Below are 18,922 nucleotides of genomic sequence, written 5' to 3'. Positions count from 1 at the left end.
GTGACTGACAGCAGCGCAACAGATTCGTGTTGGCAGCTAGGAGGCGCATGTGGCTCGCGCTTGGGAACCAAACCGGAGAAAGCTCCAAAGACACCACACATTGCAAGATGAAGACGGTAGAAGAGAGTCTGCCTGGTTTATGTGCAGTCAAAATATGAAATGCATCACATACCAATATAAATTGTACAATAATAATTGTAAAATATTTACAGAGAAGAAAAAATGCCTTGTCTAAAGGGACAGAGAGACATTTGTTGTGCACTTGTTGCGAAGTGAAATGCAAATATAGTGGTTTTCCACTTTTTTCTCTTTTTTTAAATTCTACATTTCAAATGAAATCAAATACATTTTATTGTCACATCAAATAAAGTGATGTGCAGGTAAAGAATACAAAATTCCCTACTTATACAAATAATAATGAATGAAATTATGTATAGGTACCCATATTTCAACATATGAAATGTCACCCAACCCCCCCCTTGATCAAACTTGATCGTTCTTGTCTCTTACTCATTCTCATACGAACTCATCAGCCATTCAATCATTGTGACCAGAAATCCCGCAGCTCTGACCAGGGGCGTGTCCATCTGCTACTAAGAGGCTTGACTGACGTATTGCAAATCCAATAAAGTTTCAGCTCTGCTAGTGCCGGGTTCTCCCATTGGTTGGCGAGGGGAGGGTGCTGCGGGAAAACCGAACAGCTAAGCGTTGACGCTTCAGTACTGTGCCAGCGGACCCCGCAGGAGCGCACCAGATATACCGGGACTTTTTAGATATCAGACACTGCAGCTCTAATACAAAATGCATATGTTGAATTAACTCTGTGGATTATGATATTGTGTTTTATTACACGCCAGCTGATATATCTTAGTGTCAGTGACAGTCTAATGCTGTAATGTTCACTTGTGCCAGAAATCCGCTGCGACTCTAAAGCTTGTTCGTGGGGGGAATCGCCTTGGGAAATCGGTCCTGTGTAAACCATCACGCAGACAGAATGGTTTTTGGCTGACAGCCACCGTTTAAGGAAAAATATCGCCCTACAACCAAAGCCTTACGCACGCCTGCGCGCCTGGCCTTGGAGAAGAGGGTGATGGTTTTGCTGCGTGCTCCGCGGAGATAAAATATTCCAAGTGTCCTTTCCGGAGTGGAGATGTTTGTGTTTTTGCTCCTGCTGTGTCTCGCGGATGGGGTAGTTTCGCAGATACGTTACTCTGTGCCCGAGGAAGCGGAGCATGGCACATTTGTGGGGAATATCGCAGAGGATCTGGGACTGGACCTCACGAAACTTTCATCCCGCCGCTTTCAGGTTGTGCCCAGCTCGCGGACACCGTACCTGGAAGTAAACTTGGAGAACGGGGTGCTTTTCGTGAACGACAAAATCGACCGGGAGCGCATCTGTAAGCAGAGCGCCAGCTGTTTGCTTCATCTGGAGGTGTTCCTGGAGAACCCACTCGAGCTCTTTCGCGTGGAGATCGAGGTGGTGGACATCAACGACAACCCGCCGAGCTTCCCGGAGACAGACATCACCGTGGAAATATCCGAGAGCGCGACCCCGGGTACGCGCTTCCCGTTGGAGAGCGCCTTTGATCCGGATGTCGGTAGTAACGCATTGCGCACTTACGACATTACCAGCAACAACTATTTCTACCTAGATGTGCAAACACAGACCGACGGAAACAAATTCTCAGAGCTGGTTTTGGAAAAGCCACTTGATCGGGAACAGCAGGCGATGCACCGTTACGTCCTCACGGCCGTGGACGGCGGCCAGCCTCCTCGGACAGGTACAGCTCTGCTTGTGGTCAGAGTGCTCGACTCCAACGATAACGTCCCCGTGTTTGATCAGCCAGTTTACTCGGTCAACCTGGCCGAGAACGCGCCCGTGGGCTCGCTCGTCATCCAGCTGAACGCGACTGACTCAGACGAGGGCCCGAACGGAGAGGTCATTTACTCATTCAGCAACCACATCTCAGGCAATGTCAAGGAACTGTTCGATATCGACGCCCGAACTGGCCGTATAGAGGTCAGAGGTGAGGTAGACTTTGAGGAGAGCAGCCTGTATCAGATTTACGTGCAAGCGAAAGACATGGGACCTAATGCCGTGCCTGCGCACTGTAAAGTTTTGGTCAAAGTGACGGACGTAAACGACAACGCACCGGAGATCATCTTCAGCACCGTCACGGAGTCGGTGAGCGAGAACGCAGCCACTGGCACCGTCATCGCGCTGCTCAGCGTCACCGATAAAGACTCCGAAGACAACGGGCAGACGCATGTGGAGATTCTCGGAGATGTTCCTTTCAAACTCAAAACCTCTTTCAGAAATTATTACACTATTGTGACTGACGGTCCTCTAAACCGAGAGACTGTAGAGGCATACACAGTCACCGTTGTTGCGAGAGATAAAGGTATTCCATCTCTGGCTACTAGCAAATCAATCAAAGTGCACGTGTCTGACGAGAACGACAACGCGCCAACGTTTACGCAGCCCATTTATGATGTGTATGTGACTGAAAACAACGTCCCCGGTGCTTACATATACGCTGTCAGTGCAGTCGATCCTGATGTCGGACAGAATGCTTATATAACTTACTCCATAGTGGAGTGTGAAATCCAGGGTATGTCTGTGGTCACCTATGTGTCCATCAACTCGGAGAATGGGTATCTGTACGCCCTCAGATCCTTTGATTATGAGCAACTAAAAGACTTCAGCTTCATGGTTCAAGCCAGAGACTCAGGCAGCCCCGAGCTGTGGTCCAACGCCACGGTGAACGTCATTATAGTGGATCAAAACGATAACGCGCCGTCTGTGATTGCGCCTCTTGGAAAAAATGGCACTGCGCGGGAGCCTTTGCCGCGCTCTGCCGAGCCAGGCTACCTAGTTACTCGTATTGTCGCCATGGATGCAGATGATGGGGAGAACGCACGCTTGTCCTACAGTATACAGAGAGGCAACGAGAATGGGATGTTCCGAATGGACTGGCGCACCGGGGAATTGCGCACGGCCCGCCGGGTGTCAGTCAAACGAGACCCGCAACAGCTGTATGAGCTGCTGATTGAGGTAAGAGATCACGGACAGCCTCCTATGTCGTGCAGCGCGGTGGTGCAGGTGACGCTCGTGGACAGTCTTGTGGAGGGCCACAGTGGAGAACGCGGCACGGCCAGGGCCAAAGACGCGTCTCTGGACTTGACGCTCATTCTCATCATTGCTCTCGGTTCCGTTTCTTTCATCTTCCTTCTGGCTATGATTGTGCTGGCCGTGCGCTGTCAAAAAGACAAAAAGCTGAACATTTACAGCACCTGCCTGGCGAGCGACTGCTGCTGCCTGGTAGGCTGCGGGTCGTGCGGGTCAGGCGGCTGCTGCGGTCGTCAGGCCCGGGCCGCCCGGAAAAAGAAGAAGCTGAGCAAGTCAGACATAATGCTGGTCCAGAGCACCAACACAGCCAACGTGAGCGTGGCGAGCGCAGCGCAGGTGCCCGTGGAGGAGTCAGGGAGCTTCGGCTCGCTCCATCAAAGTCAGAACTACTGCTACCAGGTCTGTCTGACCCCGGAATCCGCCAAAACGGACCTCATGTTCCTGAAGGCCTGCAGCCCGTCGCGCAGCAACGACACCGAACACAACCCGTGTGGAGCAATAGTGACCGGCTACACGGACCAGCAGCAACCGGACATCATTTCTAACGGCAGCCTGCTCTCCAGTGAGGTATGGGCACTTACTCAAATAAAATAATTACTTGCCAAATAATTAAAAAATAAATAAATCACAATAATAATAATAATAATTTTAAAGATTCCGTTTTATTTATTTATTTATTTATTTACTTTTTGTTTGATTTTGATTAATGGCAATCGGAAAGCAAATCTAGCTCTTTTATTTAGCTATACTGTATCTCTAAAGTATAGTCTTCAATAATTCGTCATTATGTGGAATAGTCATGATTTTGAAATAGTTTGTTAATTTACATTTTATTTATCAGTTTTATATTTTGAATTAAATATGCAATCAGTGTGAATAACACAAAATAATCTTCCTCTCAAGAATAGTGAGCTCTGAAAACAAACAGGTTGAAAACTGGTTGCTCGCAGACCGACATAAGCAACATTAATCTGTTCTACATTATTATATATATTTTTTTAATTATTATTTTGTTTTATATGGCCTATTCTGTGAAATTACCCACTTTAGAGTTTAAACATATTGAGTCACTGAAATGTTAGATTTGCATGTTTGTGAAAAGCTCCCTGGGTTATAAGTCATTAAATATGCCAGTCACGGTGTTGCAGAGCCTCACAAGAACAAAGATCCGTCTATAGTTGAATTCTGCTGAATAGCAGCAGAGCCTAATGATTTTGCCTGCCCATAAAGTTCCTGCAATGCCCCCAGTGAGCAAATCCTGAATTCTAACCCTGTGTTATTTATTTGTATTTTTTATTTTTTTTTTAATAAATATCATTGAATTACTATCATACATTGATGTTGGGCCTGTTTCATATCGATACCTCTCTTGCAGACGAAACACCAGAGAGCAGAGCTCAGTTATTTGGTAGACCGACCAAGGCGTGTTAACAGGTAAGCACTTAACAAACTTATTTCCCCCCATAAAGTTTTCAGAAGTTTTTTTTTTTTTTCTTTTTTTTTTAGTTTATGAACATCTGGATTAAAGCAACCTGAGAGACGTATTCAACGCTTAGCAGTAAATCTGTGTTTATATAAGAGTCATGTGGTATACTGCTTGACTCAAACCCTCTCTCCTCCCCCAGCTCTGCGTTCCAGGAGGCAGATATCGTGAGCTCTAAAGACAGCGGCCATGGAGACAGCGAGCAGGGAGACAGTGACCATGATGCCATGCATCGCGGACATTCCTCTGGTAAGTTTAAGCAAGTCCACTTCTATTTTTCTCTTGTTTTGTATTGATTAACAGAAGAGCTGCTATAGTCAGGCTGAGCTTGCAGCGATGTGGATAAACTGTCGAGATAGACATGCTGGATGAAAGATGGCAGATTTGAAATAGTTTGATGGGGTTTCATCCTCACACATCCGGGAACAAAAGTTCTGATCAAGGCATGTCATGGCTTTTCAGATCTGTCAGAATCCTAGAAGATATATTTTAGGCTGGCGAGCCTCTGGTTGTGGATCCGGGAGCACGTTTTGGGAACTACAGCCTTAGCGGAGAATATAATCCAATTGTTTATGAATGCTTCCTCATAATAGGGATTTACTTCAGTGGCACTATCGTCCTTTCACCCACGTCTCCAAAGACATGATGGAATTTAGATCAGTCCAGGCGGTCTGTCATCGACTCTGTGGGAATGAGACCGAATAGGTTGAGCGACAAGCTAGCGATTAATTGACTGCATGCAACCCCCTCCCCAAACTCCCCTTCCACCCTAATCCCTCTGCACACATTCCACTGATGGAGGACACTACTTGTCCACACCCTCATAAGACCACATGTGGCGCTTTGGAAATGAGATTTGGCTGTATGCTGCGATGGACACGATGCTTTGCTGCTAAACGACACTTCGCTTGAAGTGCATTGCGAAGTTGACTGTGTAATGTAATTATGACATAGTTGGACACAAATGAATACAACTAAAAAGTTGCATCTTATTATCATTAATTTCTCTTTGCTTGAGCATATGTCCTCTGCTGTTATTCCAGAGCACCATATGCTGTGGCTGGACTGCTTCAGCTCTCATTTAGCCTATTTTTGCTCAGTTAAACATTAGATTAAAATCAAGATTTTTTCTCATATAAGGTCAGCTCAGCCCATCTGCCTTTGTTGTCACAGGCCATCAAAGAACACTTGCCTTTAAGATACAGCTCTATAATGTAATGATAATAATAACAATAATACTATAATGTTGTGCTTTTTTCCCCCATTTGGGAGCATGTTGTCCCCACTAAAATGAATTGTTTTGCTGCATGCTATCTTCTTTAATTAAGATAACTGAAACGTCGCTTGGAGAGCGTTCAGAAGTGTGCATTGTTCATTCTAATGAGAATTCGCTGGAAACTGCCTTCATCCTTTCAAATTTGTTTCAGACATTTTGTTTCTTAACCAGCTGCTGTTTTTATGGGCTTTTTGAAACAGGAAATTTTAGTCACCCAAATGCTTACAGTGTCTAGTCATCTCTGCTAGATTAAAAACAGGCCAACTTAAGCATCGCTCAATTTATCTCTAATGCATAAAGATGCATCTGTAATACATAGTGGAGAATTTCAGAGCTTCTCTGATGAAATGACACACCTGAATCATTTCATTCCGGTTTCATTTCTTTTATCCCGAGGATCTGCCACGTTGCAACAGAATCCCTCATTTGGGTTGCGGGTCATGTTCAGAATTCAGAAACAGCTCACTGATCAGTAATTTATTTTCAGCCTGATGCATACCAATTAGCAAATGAAGGTTATTATCAGATCTAAAGCTTTGCACGGCTTCTGCTCAGAAAGCAGCAGAGCAGATATAGAAAGAAAGGGGGTGTTTCAGTGGATCATTTCATTTACAGTCCATTGCTATAGCTTCTTTAATATATCATTGTTTTTATCTCTCTCTCTTTCTCTCATTTTGTCATGCACAGTGTAGAGCATCATGAAAAATTTATGGAGAGTTTCAAACAACTTGAGCAAAATGACATATTTTAAGTGTTTTTCATTTTTGGTGAAATTGCTTGTGTTCCTCTGGCCTTTTTGTTGCATAGAAACCCTTTTTTAGTCATCGTATTGTGATCCGTCTCTGGGTGATGTGGTCAATGCCTTTTTCATCTGATGCTTACATGCATCTCAAATGTGGATTCACTGAGCACTTATTATACCGTTCTTTGTTTTTTTCTAAAAAAAATAAAAAAATAAAAAAAGAATAGTCGTATTAAGCAGAACTGATCCGAAGTGACAAAGAAATACTTTTACATTGTTACAAAACAATAAATAAATGAAAATAATTATAAGTATTTCAAATAAATGCTCTTCTTTTTAACCTTTTTTGTTTATCAAAGATTACTGATGAATAGAAATAGAATTAAATACATTAAAATATAAAACATTTGTTTTAGGTTGTAAATAATAATATTAGTGTATTTTTATCAAATAAATTAAGCTTTGATAAGCATAATAGATTTATTACAAAAACATTAAAAATCAAACCGCAGACTTTTTAATTGTATGTAGTGTTATAAATTACTTTCAAATATCATTTTCATTTTAATCTTATATATAATGTTTGAAATATAAAATGTTTTGAGCTGAATTCTAGAATAATTTAGCATAGTGCCTGCTTTAATTGGCAAATATTAAAACCCCTTTTCTTACAATAAGTCAATAAATATCAAAACATTAGGGACCCCATTTAAATTTGTATTCAGCATCGGCTTACCTGAAACTGAAATTAATACAAGGTGTAAAAATAGCACATCTTTTTTTCAACCAGAGAATCACATTTTCATCAGGTTTGAATCTTTCTTGCAATATTGAACCGCAAGTCAACAATATAATTACTTTTCCAGTTTTTCCACTAAAAAAAAAGGCACACTGGATGAGTACAGAGAGCAATTAATTCCAGAAAATGTCAGGAAATATCAAGATGTCTCTGTGCGATTACACAATGAGGAAGTGTCTTATCTCACACTCTCTAAATATCAAACTCTCTCTCTTGCTCGCTCTCTCACCTTCTTTGTATGTCAGAAATATACACAAAGAACCTTTGCTCACTGGCTCTTATAAAAATGAGACCTTTGAATATGGTCATAGATAGCTTTCAGGTTTGTTTAATGTCTGAACTACTTGTCGATGTTATACTTGGGTCTGTAATTAGGAGAGTCTTACCAAGCCCAGGCCTAAGTAGGTTGTTTGCATGTAGCTCAGAAGGATTCTAATCCTCTTTTAAAGCAGAAACCCAAAGTCTGTGTATGCTGACCTGTCTTCTGTCTGAAGGGCTAGTCTGAGGATTAGCAAAGAACACACCCCACCCCCCCACACACAGCACTGACTCCGCTCCATACCTTCAACATCTCTGCTTAGCGCTGCTTTGAAAATGGCACTTCATTAATCCTCCAGCTGTAATTACTGACTGTTTTAGACATGGGGTTTTTAGACACGGGAGCCGAAAGGGATTTAAAAATGCTCACCTCTCTCTTCTTCTCAGATGCGCATAGTCAAAATGGCACGGCTTGCACCTGCTGGGGAGATGGCAGGCCTAAAAGGCATCGTGCAACTGTCACGCACAAACTAACAGGATATTTTCCCTCACAATGGTTTTAGCTGTAACACTCTTGTAGCGCTAGCTTCTCCGCTTTGTGATTTGTGACGTCATTGGATATTAGCAGTGGGCTGCTTGAATTGCATGCTGCTAATTATAATGCATTTTCAAAGAGGCTTGTGCTAAACCTGATGTGGTAAGCCCAACCAGTGGTGCTGAAGCTTAGCTCCTAAGGTCTGGAAAACTGAAAAATAATTAATTAGATTAGATACTTTATTGTCACTGTACAAAAATACATCAAGACTCAATATATGAAAAAAAAAAAAAAAAAAAAAAAACATAAATACGTTTTATCTGTTCACCCGCACTCACATTCTAGACATCAAACATCCTCTGTATACTTACTATACACTACTTGCCAACGTATACAGTTATTAATAGTTAAAAATACATATTACAAACAAACCCCATAATAAACGTAAATAAAGTGTTCATGTTATTTCACATAAATGGTTCTTGTGTCTCAAGGATGTATTGCAGTTGTAGGTTGTTTTCAGTTCAGAGTTCAGTATAGTGTTAGCTTTCAAAAAAAAAAAAAAAAAAAAAAAAAAAAAACCTTCATGAATCTTGTGGTGTTATGTAGTCTTTTTGTGTTTTCCTTATTTTTTACTATTTTTTTTTATTTTTAGGTTCTTTATATGAGGTGAGAAAGACAAAAGAGTAAAGTTTTTGTTTTTTTTTTTGTTTTTTGTTTTTTTGCAGGCATAAGCTAAACCTATGAGAAAGAGTAGGCCTTAAGGGGCGGAGCTAGGTTCTTAAAGCCTGTTTCAAATAATGCATGGGAAATTACATTTTTATTTATAGTAATTTAAACTGTTTAGAAGTTTAAAGTTTGTTTCTTTTATATTCCTTTGAAGCTCATAAAAACATTACAATTTCTGTTTTATTTAATTATTTTTTTTTTCATTGTGTCCCTTATTCTTTTTTTTTTCCTTTAATTGAGACTGTGAGAAAAAAACAAAAGAGTAAAGGGGGTTATGACCTTTATAATATATCCCTTCATCCTGTAGCTAGGCAGAAGAGGCGGAAACAGAACAGAGGATCGGGTTTATCTGCAAGCTTGGTGTCTGAGAGAGTTTACCTTTGATGTCAAATAGGAAGAGAGAGGGAAAGAGAGACCTCACCAAGAGATTACAGCATTGACTCCATCCACTCACTGTGTATGTTCTCCGCACATGCTTTGATCAGGGTAATTTGTAATTTAAAAGTCGCAAAAAAAAAAAAAAAAAGAGCACAACGCAATCTTTTCATGATTAGCACGTCAAGTGCCAAATACATTTCATGCATAGAGCTTCTAATGTTTTCAAAGTGAATGCCATGTATTACATTTCATTTGGATTTACATATTTATAAAGCTTGATTAAGTCTAAAAAAGATGCTGGATAGCTCATTGAATTGGTTGAATTAATGTGGAATGTGGCGGTTTCGGTCTTTTATCTACGAGAGGAGATGTTGAGAGTGAGTTATATTGTACATGCACTGCATACACATGGTTTATTGTATTTATGTTTGTTTGGCTTGTTTTAATGCACTTACAGGCTTAAAGTGCAACTGGGAGCAGATTCTCGCTGTCATCCTCCCACATGGACAATTTAACACAAGCTAACCCATCTCTCTGTTCTTTCTCATAGGAGCAGACCTCTTCTCCAACTGCACAGAGGAGTGCAAAGCCCTCGGCCACTCAGATCGCTGCTGGATGCCAAGTTTCGTGCCCACCGAGGCACGGCAGGGCGCAGATTACCGCAGCAACCTGCACGTGCCAGGCATGGACTCTGTGCCTGACTCTGAGGTATTTGAGGGCGAGACGTTGGCGGGCGATCAGTCATTCTCAACCTTTGGCAAAGAGACGCCACACCACCCCAACCAGATGCACCAACACCAACATCAACACCATCAACACCACCTCAATGCTTCCACGCTAGAGAGGAAAGAGTTCGATGCACTTCTGTGTAACTCTCGCATGCCTTACAAAGCCGCCTGTCTGTGTGAGTATCTCAAAAGAGAGAGCTCTTTCCTCTCTCTTGATCTGACCCAAAAAAACTTTCCAAATTCAAGGCCTCTAGCGTGAAGTGCTGCTGAATTCTCCTCTAAAAATCCGAAGCCCTCACACTTCTGCTTTGCTACCCATCAACATCTGTCTATCCTTCATTTGCTCTACATTTTTTTGTTTCCTGGTGTACACTCTTAAAAATAAATGCTCTGACAGAAGCAAAACATATAGGAGAGAACTTAAAAGTACCCTTTTTACTTCCTCAAGTATTTTTATCCTCTAGTTCTTTAGAAAACCATCTATTGGTGCTTTAAAGCCCCCTGGAGGCCTGCACATTTTAAATGGAGGAATCAATACGCTGGTCTTAAGAACTTCTAATGTAGCATCAAGAACTATTTTCATCTTCAATGAACCAAATACAAAAGAACCTTCCAAGTAAACAAAATAGTTTTTATTGAAGAATTGAAGGACCTTTATTCTTAAGAGTGTATGATTAGCTTTTTCTTCATACGTTTACTCAAATCCAAACAATGTTATCAGGGTTGTAAAAAAAAAAAATCTGAATTTAAGAAGTGACCCACTTTTAATACATGAGGGTGTATTTGAATCAAATTTTCTGAACACACAATTTTTGGTAATTGGAATTGGCATTTAAATTGTCAATCTATCTATAGATAAATACACCTTCAAGCCAACATTTAAAATAAAATTCTCAGTTGAATTCAGACTTCCCACAACCCTGATAATTTCATTACTTCAAATATTGCACGTGAAACATGAAATTGGTCTCTGCATTCGTTCAGTTGTTTATAAATGCAGGGAATTACAACAGCCCTTGTGTGTAGTTGGGGGATCTTAATGCAATACCATCTTAGATCAAACATTAAAACATTCTCAGATATCTGACCATAGGCAAAAACCCACCAGAGAATGACAGAGATTGAAGCCTAAAATGAACTAGTAAAACACACAAAGATAAAAGAAAGGCTGAAACTCCCTATTGTTTTGTACACAGGCGGTAGACGTATTGAGGCAATGTTTGACTAGTCATACCAAACATCAGCTCAAAAGCTTGAAACAGACGCTCTCAAAAGGCCAAAGTTTATAAGGTTTAGACTGCCTACTACTGTTTGTTGTGTTAGAGGGGATGAAGGTGGTAGTGGGATTGATTGAAATATTATCGACTTCTCTTGTTTGGTTGAAACCTTCAGACGTCTGTCTCAGAAAGAGCGCTCCGAGGCTGTGTGGGTGGTGCGTTTAACTTTAATAGTAATAGTTTATGATTTAAGGCCTATAGTTCCACATCAAAGCTCCGCTTCTGAACGGACCAGCCAAGGGTCTTTTAATGGCTTAGCACAACACTTTATGTAGTTTGCCGCCTAAAGAAATACACCTTTAATAAGCTTCCTTTCTTTTTCCCTTTTTAGCGCGGAAAAGGATTTGCTAGCTCTTTCCGAGTGGACATACCAGAGACGGCGTGATTTTGCACAATCAGTAAAACTGATGGAAAAGCAAAGCGCATCAAAGTATTGAGACTCTATTTCCAGAGACGTCAGATGATTGTGTGTTCCCGAAGGCTTCCAGAGCCTCTAGGACCTCAACAAACTTGATGAAAGAGTCAGACTCGCAGAGCTAGATGCAACGCCGAGCGGCTGGACATAACGCGCTTCTCAGCAGGACTGAGACGGAGGACAAAACTAAACCGTTAAAATACATGGAGGATAGGAAGACAAGGAGAGAAACAAGAGGACAGCTATTCCTCTTGGCTTCTGTGTGTGCCTGTTTACAGCACTACTGTATATCGTTAAAAAACAAGACAAAAAAAGACAATGAGAACTATGACGAAAACCACCAACAAAAACTACAAAAATGGAGATATATTCACTGAGCCCTTTAGTTGTTTATGTACACACACACACCACTGAAAAGCCAATTGTACAGGAAGTTCATTTGTGCATTACAAATGCAATATTGTTCTTTTAGACATGACTGTTTTTATATTCTGTGTGCGGCTGTGTGTATGTGATAAGGTGTTTTGCCGAAATCTATTCCAACTCTTTGTCAAAAGAAAAAAAAAAAAAAAAAAAAAAGCTACAGATTCCAGGTCAGATTCCACAGAGGTTTTTTTTTTTCTTTCTTTATTTTTTTTTTCTGTCAGGGTTAAGTGTTTAACGTTGTGAGCAGAACAGCTGTGGCCTAAATCTTACTCTCTCAGACAATATGTAGGGTATATCACGTGTGAGAAGTCTTAACTGTACTCTTTTAAACTTCAAAATAAATATAAATCTATATCTATAATTCTATCTATATATACTTTTTCTGAAAGTGCGGTCTTCATTTGCGCCAATTTTTTTTTTTTTTTTTTTCAGTGTAGTGTTTAAGGCTCCTCAAGGGAGCCATTAGCATCGCTAATCCACTTTACAGGGTTCTTATCATGACAAAAAGCCTTATCTCCAAACATTTTTCTTTTTTTTTTTACTTTTACTTTTGGATATTGAGATTCATGTCTATAAATAAAAAGGGTCGTAATATTCTAGATTTGAATACATGGCGGTTGTGTATTACTGTAGCCAAATAGATCCATTTGGAAATTTGAAACCAAATACGAAAGGGGCACATAGTGCAAATCAAACACACATGCACACACAAACACACACACACACTGATATTGATATTTACACACTTAAGCATATAAACACAAACACCTTAATACCAGGAGGTGACAAATAAATGGAAAAATGTATACTTATGTCTTAGACTCCTGTGTTTTATTTTAAGACAACTTTAGCAGAACTAATACGAATAGACATTTTAACAATTAAGCCACATGCCTTAATCTAATTATACACAAAACATTATTTTCTAATGAAATATGTAATGGGAAACCAAGATAGAGCAGTCTGGTTTCGTTTTGTAGCTAAGGACAACTGGAAGTCTATTTTTGCACACATGGATGCAACCACTCAAATGAGCATTTAGTGCAACTGATTTGTTCAAAAACAAGTGCTATTTAAGTTTTATTAAGAATGACAGTTCAAAAACAGTTATGCACAAAAATGGAGGGAAACATGGACAAAGACATTTGGTTCACTTATCATCTGCAGAGAGAACAAAATGTAATATATATATATATTTCAGCAAAGTTCAATTTAAAGCCAGTCGCACAGAACTAAACTTAATGCAGCACGAAACAAAGGACAAAAGCAATGTGATCATATCTCATTTTCCTTAAAATTGACTCCATTATGTTTGACCTCCACTCACATTAATCTCTTTCACAAACCGCAGGCTTTAATATCTGAACGGGAAAGCTGACAGAGGGACCCAAATACAGAAATCACTGGGTTATAATAAGAATAATTAAAGAAATCTAATAAATGACTTACAATTCCCCAAACAAGTCATACATTTCCCGGAGACGTGCTTTGGAGCAACTTTTAAAGTCACTCAAAGATGTTCGGTTAACTTTTTCAAGCTTTACTGAATACAAATAGCTTCTTCTAACAGGATCTTATTTGTTTCAAACGTAAAATGTAAGAAGGTGGGCATCAAATGATGATGTGAAGGTGGGTGTTGGGTGACGCTTTAAGCAGAGGCCACCGCTGACAGATAGATTGAAGTTGAACAGAATATCTGTCCTCATAAATATGCTAACAGCCCCAGCCCCTGTCAGACTCTTTTCTCTCACCTCCCTCACACCTTTCCTCCCTTCATCTCACCCCTCTTTTCCTTCCTCCTGCACACACCTCATCTCTTCTGACAGGTCAGCGCTCCATTTGTTCTTTCTGACTGATGACATCTATGAGGGCAACTTTTGTTCTTCTCCGAAGAGAGAGAGAGAGAAATAAGAGCATCTTCGGTGCTGGTTTGTCAAGGTGTTCCGCGTCTGTTCTCACTTCAAAATGCTTCTCTGTAGGGAATGTTTTGAAGATCTCTGCTGTGTGTGCGTGTGGCACTGCCAGATGTCTGATGTCTGAGGTGACAGTGAGATGTGGTGGAGGCTCATCGGACCCCTGGCAGTTCACTGAGGGGCCTCTGGGGCCCCTGCCTAAGCGTCTGAAGCGACAAGGCGCCGAAAAAGAGATAAGCGGAGCAGGACAGGAATGTGAGAGCAGGGAGGCCACAAATCCCAGGTGTGCTTTCTGTTACGCAGGAGCGGGAGGAGAGTCGGACAGCAGATAAGATGACAAAAGAACGACAGAGTCGGGAGTGCGATGGGAGGGGGGGACCAAGCGAGAAAGGGGAAGAAAATGAGGGCTAGAGAGCCCCCATGAGCTGAGCTCTGTGTACACAGCTTTTCTGACATTTAGACCTTTCAACTGCTGTAGTCTCGCTATCAGACCTGTTAGTGACACGGCCCCGCTGAGACTTCATGACAAAAAGGCTCTGAAAAGGCTTTTGAATGACAAATGTGCATTCGTAGGCAATGGATTTGAACACCTTTTCTCTAACTATGGACAATGGCTTATAGATTTGAATATAAGTGAAATTGTGACTCGATTAAACATAAGGTCCTAACCTCTGAGTGAACTTTTTTTTTTTTTACTTTCATTGAGCATCTGAGTGAAGAGGTGTAAGTCCACTTGACAGTAAGCCTATTTAGTTCAGTGAATGAACGTTAATCTGTCTTTAGTGCCTTTGGCCTATTTCTTTACTGTACTGTCTGCGCAGTTTACATAAACATCAAAGCAAGTGTGTAAATCTTAGGCCAGTCATTTAGGCCCAGGCTATAGCCCCTTTCACACTGCGATTCTGGAAAATACACGGGTAATGTGTCCCGGCAATTGTTCTCGGTCGCTAGATTTTGCCCCTTTCACACTGCCAGTGATTACCCGGAATATGTGCATGTGTTCACACACAACCCGTAAAGGTCCCCTAAAGACACTTGACATCATGATGTGTCGTGTAATGTATGAGTTGAAAGTGCTATGCACACTTTCACGTAAGCTGGCTAAGGATCTCAGCATCAGCGAAGACAGTGAGTAGCTAACTGATCTTCATTTCAGTTTGCATATATTTTTTTAATCGCAAACGTTGATCAGCCATCAAAACACCTGGTAAAAGAGTTGCGCGATATCGCGAGTCATCATTATGACACAACTAATGCCATTAGTTCTGGCTTTTGTTCACACAGTGCTCGTTCCGGGACTGAACCCAGCAATGTTAGTCCCGGGACATGTTTGCGTTCACACAGAAGGTGACCCGGCAATGTTCCGGCAATTTTCCGGGTCCAACGTGCAGTGTGAAAGGGCTTATGTGTTTGTTGTTGTCAATATAGGCCATGTACCCAGGACATCATGTCTTTGTGAAAAATAAAGAAAAAAAGAAAATGGAAAATAAAATATAAGTTGCTATTTTTTGTTGCGGTGGCAAAAAAAAAATTAAAAAATGAAGCAATAGCCTGGAGAAAGATTACCTAAAAAGACAGACAGTGTCCAGTCTATTCTCCTATATTTTACACTCCAGGAATTGAAGGCAAAAAAAAATAACCTGAAGTCAACATTGGCATCCTATCTTTCAGAAACACATTGACATAGAGAAGCACCCAAACAATGTATTTTTTTTTTAATTTTAATTTTTATTTTTTTGTTACCTTCCTAAATGTTTTTTGAAGTTGGTGGAAAGTGCTCTTTTTTTCTCACTGAGAGCTCAGATTGTGTATTTCTTTTTTTTTCTTTTTTTTTTTTTTTTTATATATATACGGGGTGTTGACACTTTTTCACAACTGCAGAGAGCATTTGTGAAAGGAGTGTTTATGATGACACCTCTCTTTCCTTCTCTCTCTTTCAGACATTCAGCCTTACACTTCATCTTGTAACCTTTATAATAGTACAAATATGTTGTCCGCAGATTAAACAAACCAATCATGTCCTGCCTATTCATATAGCTGTTGTATCCCACAGTGACAAACATGAAATATAAATGTTTATGAGTGCTCAAAAAAGTTCATCAAGCATTTAATTTCTATGTTCAAACATACAAACAATAGTCTTCTCTTGTTATTAGTAGCAGATAGATGGATATTGCAATTAAACCCATGTAAATTGTTTTATTTGCTTGCCCTGGGTTTAACTGGTAAAATAAGGAAGTTGTGTCTATAGCCTGTATATGTGTGTGTTTGAGTGGACTGTAGGTGCCACCTGGGTACTAATGAGTGAGTAATTAGGCTCTGGCACATGCACAAACAGCCACACCTCGCTCCTTAGGACCCCAGCCACCATATGCTGCACCAGTTGGGAGCTAAACTTGCCAAGACCAAGAAGAGAAGAAAGAGAAAAGTAAGTGAAATAAAAACCTCAGCTGCTTCCTTCTTCATAGCAGTACTCTTTCTACACATTCTGGCCTATGCCATAAAATTGCATGACCTTCTCAGATAGAAGCGTTTAAAAATCACAGATAAGAAGAGTAAATACTTCAGGAGAATGATGAAAGTAAACTCTGTAATTTACTAAGTGCCAGCTCTATTCATGCCAGTGTAGCCTGATCTCAAACACATTCAGAACGCTAACAAAAGAAGGGGTGTGTCCTCAAAAAAAGGAAAGCTGGGCTGGGGCTAGCAGTCAAGGATTAAAGTGGTTGGATTTCTTTTTACAGGTGGTGAAAACTGACCCCAGCACAGCGAAGACATGGTGGAAATGTTTGAGCTAAAGACTTTAGAGAGAAAGCCCTCGTTCAACCACTTTCAGGAGCGTGTCAAATCAGCAGATGCCAGCCAAATGTTGGTGGGTCTATTTGTTTGTCAGCTTCTGAAATGTTGTCCCTCCCCACTGTGAAATGCGGTAACAAAGTCCCATCTAAAAGATACCTTTCACATACCCTCAGCTCTTGACAAGTGCAAGTCATTTCTGGGTCACATTTGGGCCATTTGTGGGAAAGAGAGAACACACACATACTCAAATTTGCTTAACCATCTGCTCCTGGTGCCTGTCGTGGTGTAACATTACCTCAAGCAAACTTTCCTGGAAAGACAGCAATGGAGTCTACATTAATTTGGTCCATTTGATTTTACTAGTGGTGTTTACTTGAGTTAATGTATAAATAACTTAATGCACTTTTTATTTGACTTGAGTAAAAGTAAAAAAAAAAAGTACCTGTTTAATGTACTTACATAATTACATTATCTACAGATTAAGAGACCATGGTTTATGCATTGATTTAATAAATTACGGCTTGTAATTTCATATGAACCTATATTGCACAAAATATCTATTTTGGGAATAAAGTCCTAGAGACAGATTTGGGATATTGCTGTAAGTTTGAGCTCATGCTGACATTATTATAAATTATTGTTAATCGTCAGCTAGTTTTCAGCATTCCCAGCAGGCACATTATGTCAATATAAAGGCAGGTTGATGTTGGACATGACGTCGGAAGTTGCATTTATGTTGAGAATAATGTTCTCAGCTCTAAACCAAAAGCTCTAAAATACTGCCTTCGGAGGCAGCATTCCAAGGCGGGAGGGAGGGCATCAAGCTATATCCAAATCCAAAAAGTTCTGCTTTACTTTCTGTGTCCGGAGGTACCTTCTTCTGATTGAATTTTGAAGGTAGCATAGATGTACCCTTTCCTGCCTTTGATATCCCACAATCATGTGTTCCATTGATGGTTTAGCCAAAAAAAAATAATATAATAAAGTTGGAGACTGAAAGTTGTGTTTGGTGGCCAGTTTGTGTGTAAATGTATATTTCTGGCTAACTTTTTGTCACTTTTGGTGTTACAGTACATCTAGGGAGAGATCAGTATTGTAATAATTAAATATTAATTTAGTTTTCACCAAAACTCGTGCCTCAGAACACTGTCAGAAATCAATTTCACCTGCAAAGTCATTGCCTGATAAAGCAGCGAGGCAGCAAGTCAGCTGCTTTTCCAATGCAGCCTGAAAATGGAGTTGACGTCAGTATGTAATGTGAATTTAACATTGACTTTACGTTGGATTTTGATTATACAACCTAAAAGCAACATATCAAAGTCACCTGACGTCTGTATTTGACATAAAATTTACATTGACATTAGACGTCGAGTAGACATTGAAATTTGGTTACTTGACTTCGCAACTAAGATTATGACGTTGTTTCTCTGCTGGGTTCAAACAGTTCACACAATGAGCTAAACCTCGTGCACTTTTTCCAGCCGATTTAGTTCTCAAATAGCAATCGCTCCATACAGCACACTCGAGGATCAAATTACTTCTTGTTCGTGGCTCATTTTTGAGTTCAGTGCATTTTGAAAAAAATGATTCAACGGCTTCATCGTTCATCTAAAGGAATAAGCTTAAACAAATGATTCGTTATCGATTGTCAATCTCTTTAGCCTGAAATAGTGAACAGTTATTTTTTTGTATAACATGTTATAACAAGTAAATCAGGCAGTACTGATTTCTGTGTTAGTAGGTTAATAAATTTTATCTGCCATGGAAGGTCCCAAGCTCTGCCGTCTTTGCCCCGGTCATTAGCCATACTGATTTGTGCAGCACGTTAAAAGTTGTTAAAGATAGTCTCTATTGACATCTCTGCACATCCCTTTCACAGCATAATCTCAAAGGGAGCGTCCATTCATCTTCAGCCTGGTACTTGTCCTCGAACTAAAAGGGGTAGCAATATTTCTGCCAGCGTCTAGCAGGGTGAAACTGTGTCAAGTTTTTTATTCGGCTGTATCTGATAAGGAGAGTCCAAGTATAGGGCTG

General features: G+C 40.4%; 1 protein-coding gene and 1 long non-coding RNA gene across 4 annotated transcripts; both read left to right on the top strand.

Annotated features, from left to right (window-relative positions):
• Nucleotides 1-474: 474 nt before the first annotated feature.
• On the top strand, nt 475-12,552 carry LOC127971911 (protocadherin-10). 2 transcript variants are annotated; one of them, XM_052575239.1, is made up of 5 exons: nt 475-3,697; nt 4,506-4,564; nt 4,756-4,862; nt 9,881-10,038; nt 11,667-12,552. In XM_052575239.1, the coding sequence occupies exons 1-5, from the start codon at nt 1,151-1,153 to the stop codon at nt 11,718-11,720; spliced, it is 2,925 nt and encodes a 974-aa protein (XP_052431199.1). In that variant the 5' UTR covers nt 475-1,150; the 3' UTR covers nt 11,721-12,552. The 2 variants fall into 2 exon arrangements, with proteins under 2 accessions (XP_052431199.1, XP_052431198.1); XM_052575238.1 differs by having other exon boundaries at nt 480-3,697; nt 9,881-10,234.
• A 3,824-nt stretch (nt 12,553-16,376) lies between these two features.
• LOC127971845 (uncharacterized) lies at nt 16,377-17,869 on the top strand. Of its 2 annotated transcripts, XR_008156938.1 has the most exons (3): nt 16,377-16,517; nt 16,834-16,961; nt 17,062-17,869. It is a non-coding gene; the product is annotated as an uncharacterized LOC127971845 (long non-coding RNA). The 2 variants fall into 2 exon arrangements; XR_008156937.1 differs by lacking the exon at nt 17,062-17,869 and having other exon boundaries at nt 16,834-17,054.
• Nucleotides 17,870-18,922: the final 1,053 nt, after the last annotated feature.

Source organism: Carassius gibelio, chromosome B14 (assembly GCF_023724105.1).
Source record: "Carassius gibelio isolate Cgi1373 ecotype wild population from Czech Republic chromosome B14, carGib1.2-hapl.c, whole genome shotgun sequence".
In the NCBI taxonomy this organism is placed as follows: Eukaryota; Metazoa; Chordata; class Actinopteri; order Cypriniformes; family Cyprinidae; genus Carassius; species Carassius gibelio.
Note: the sequence above shows the minus strand (reverse complement) of the source record. Positions and strands in the feature narration are given on the sequence as shown.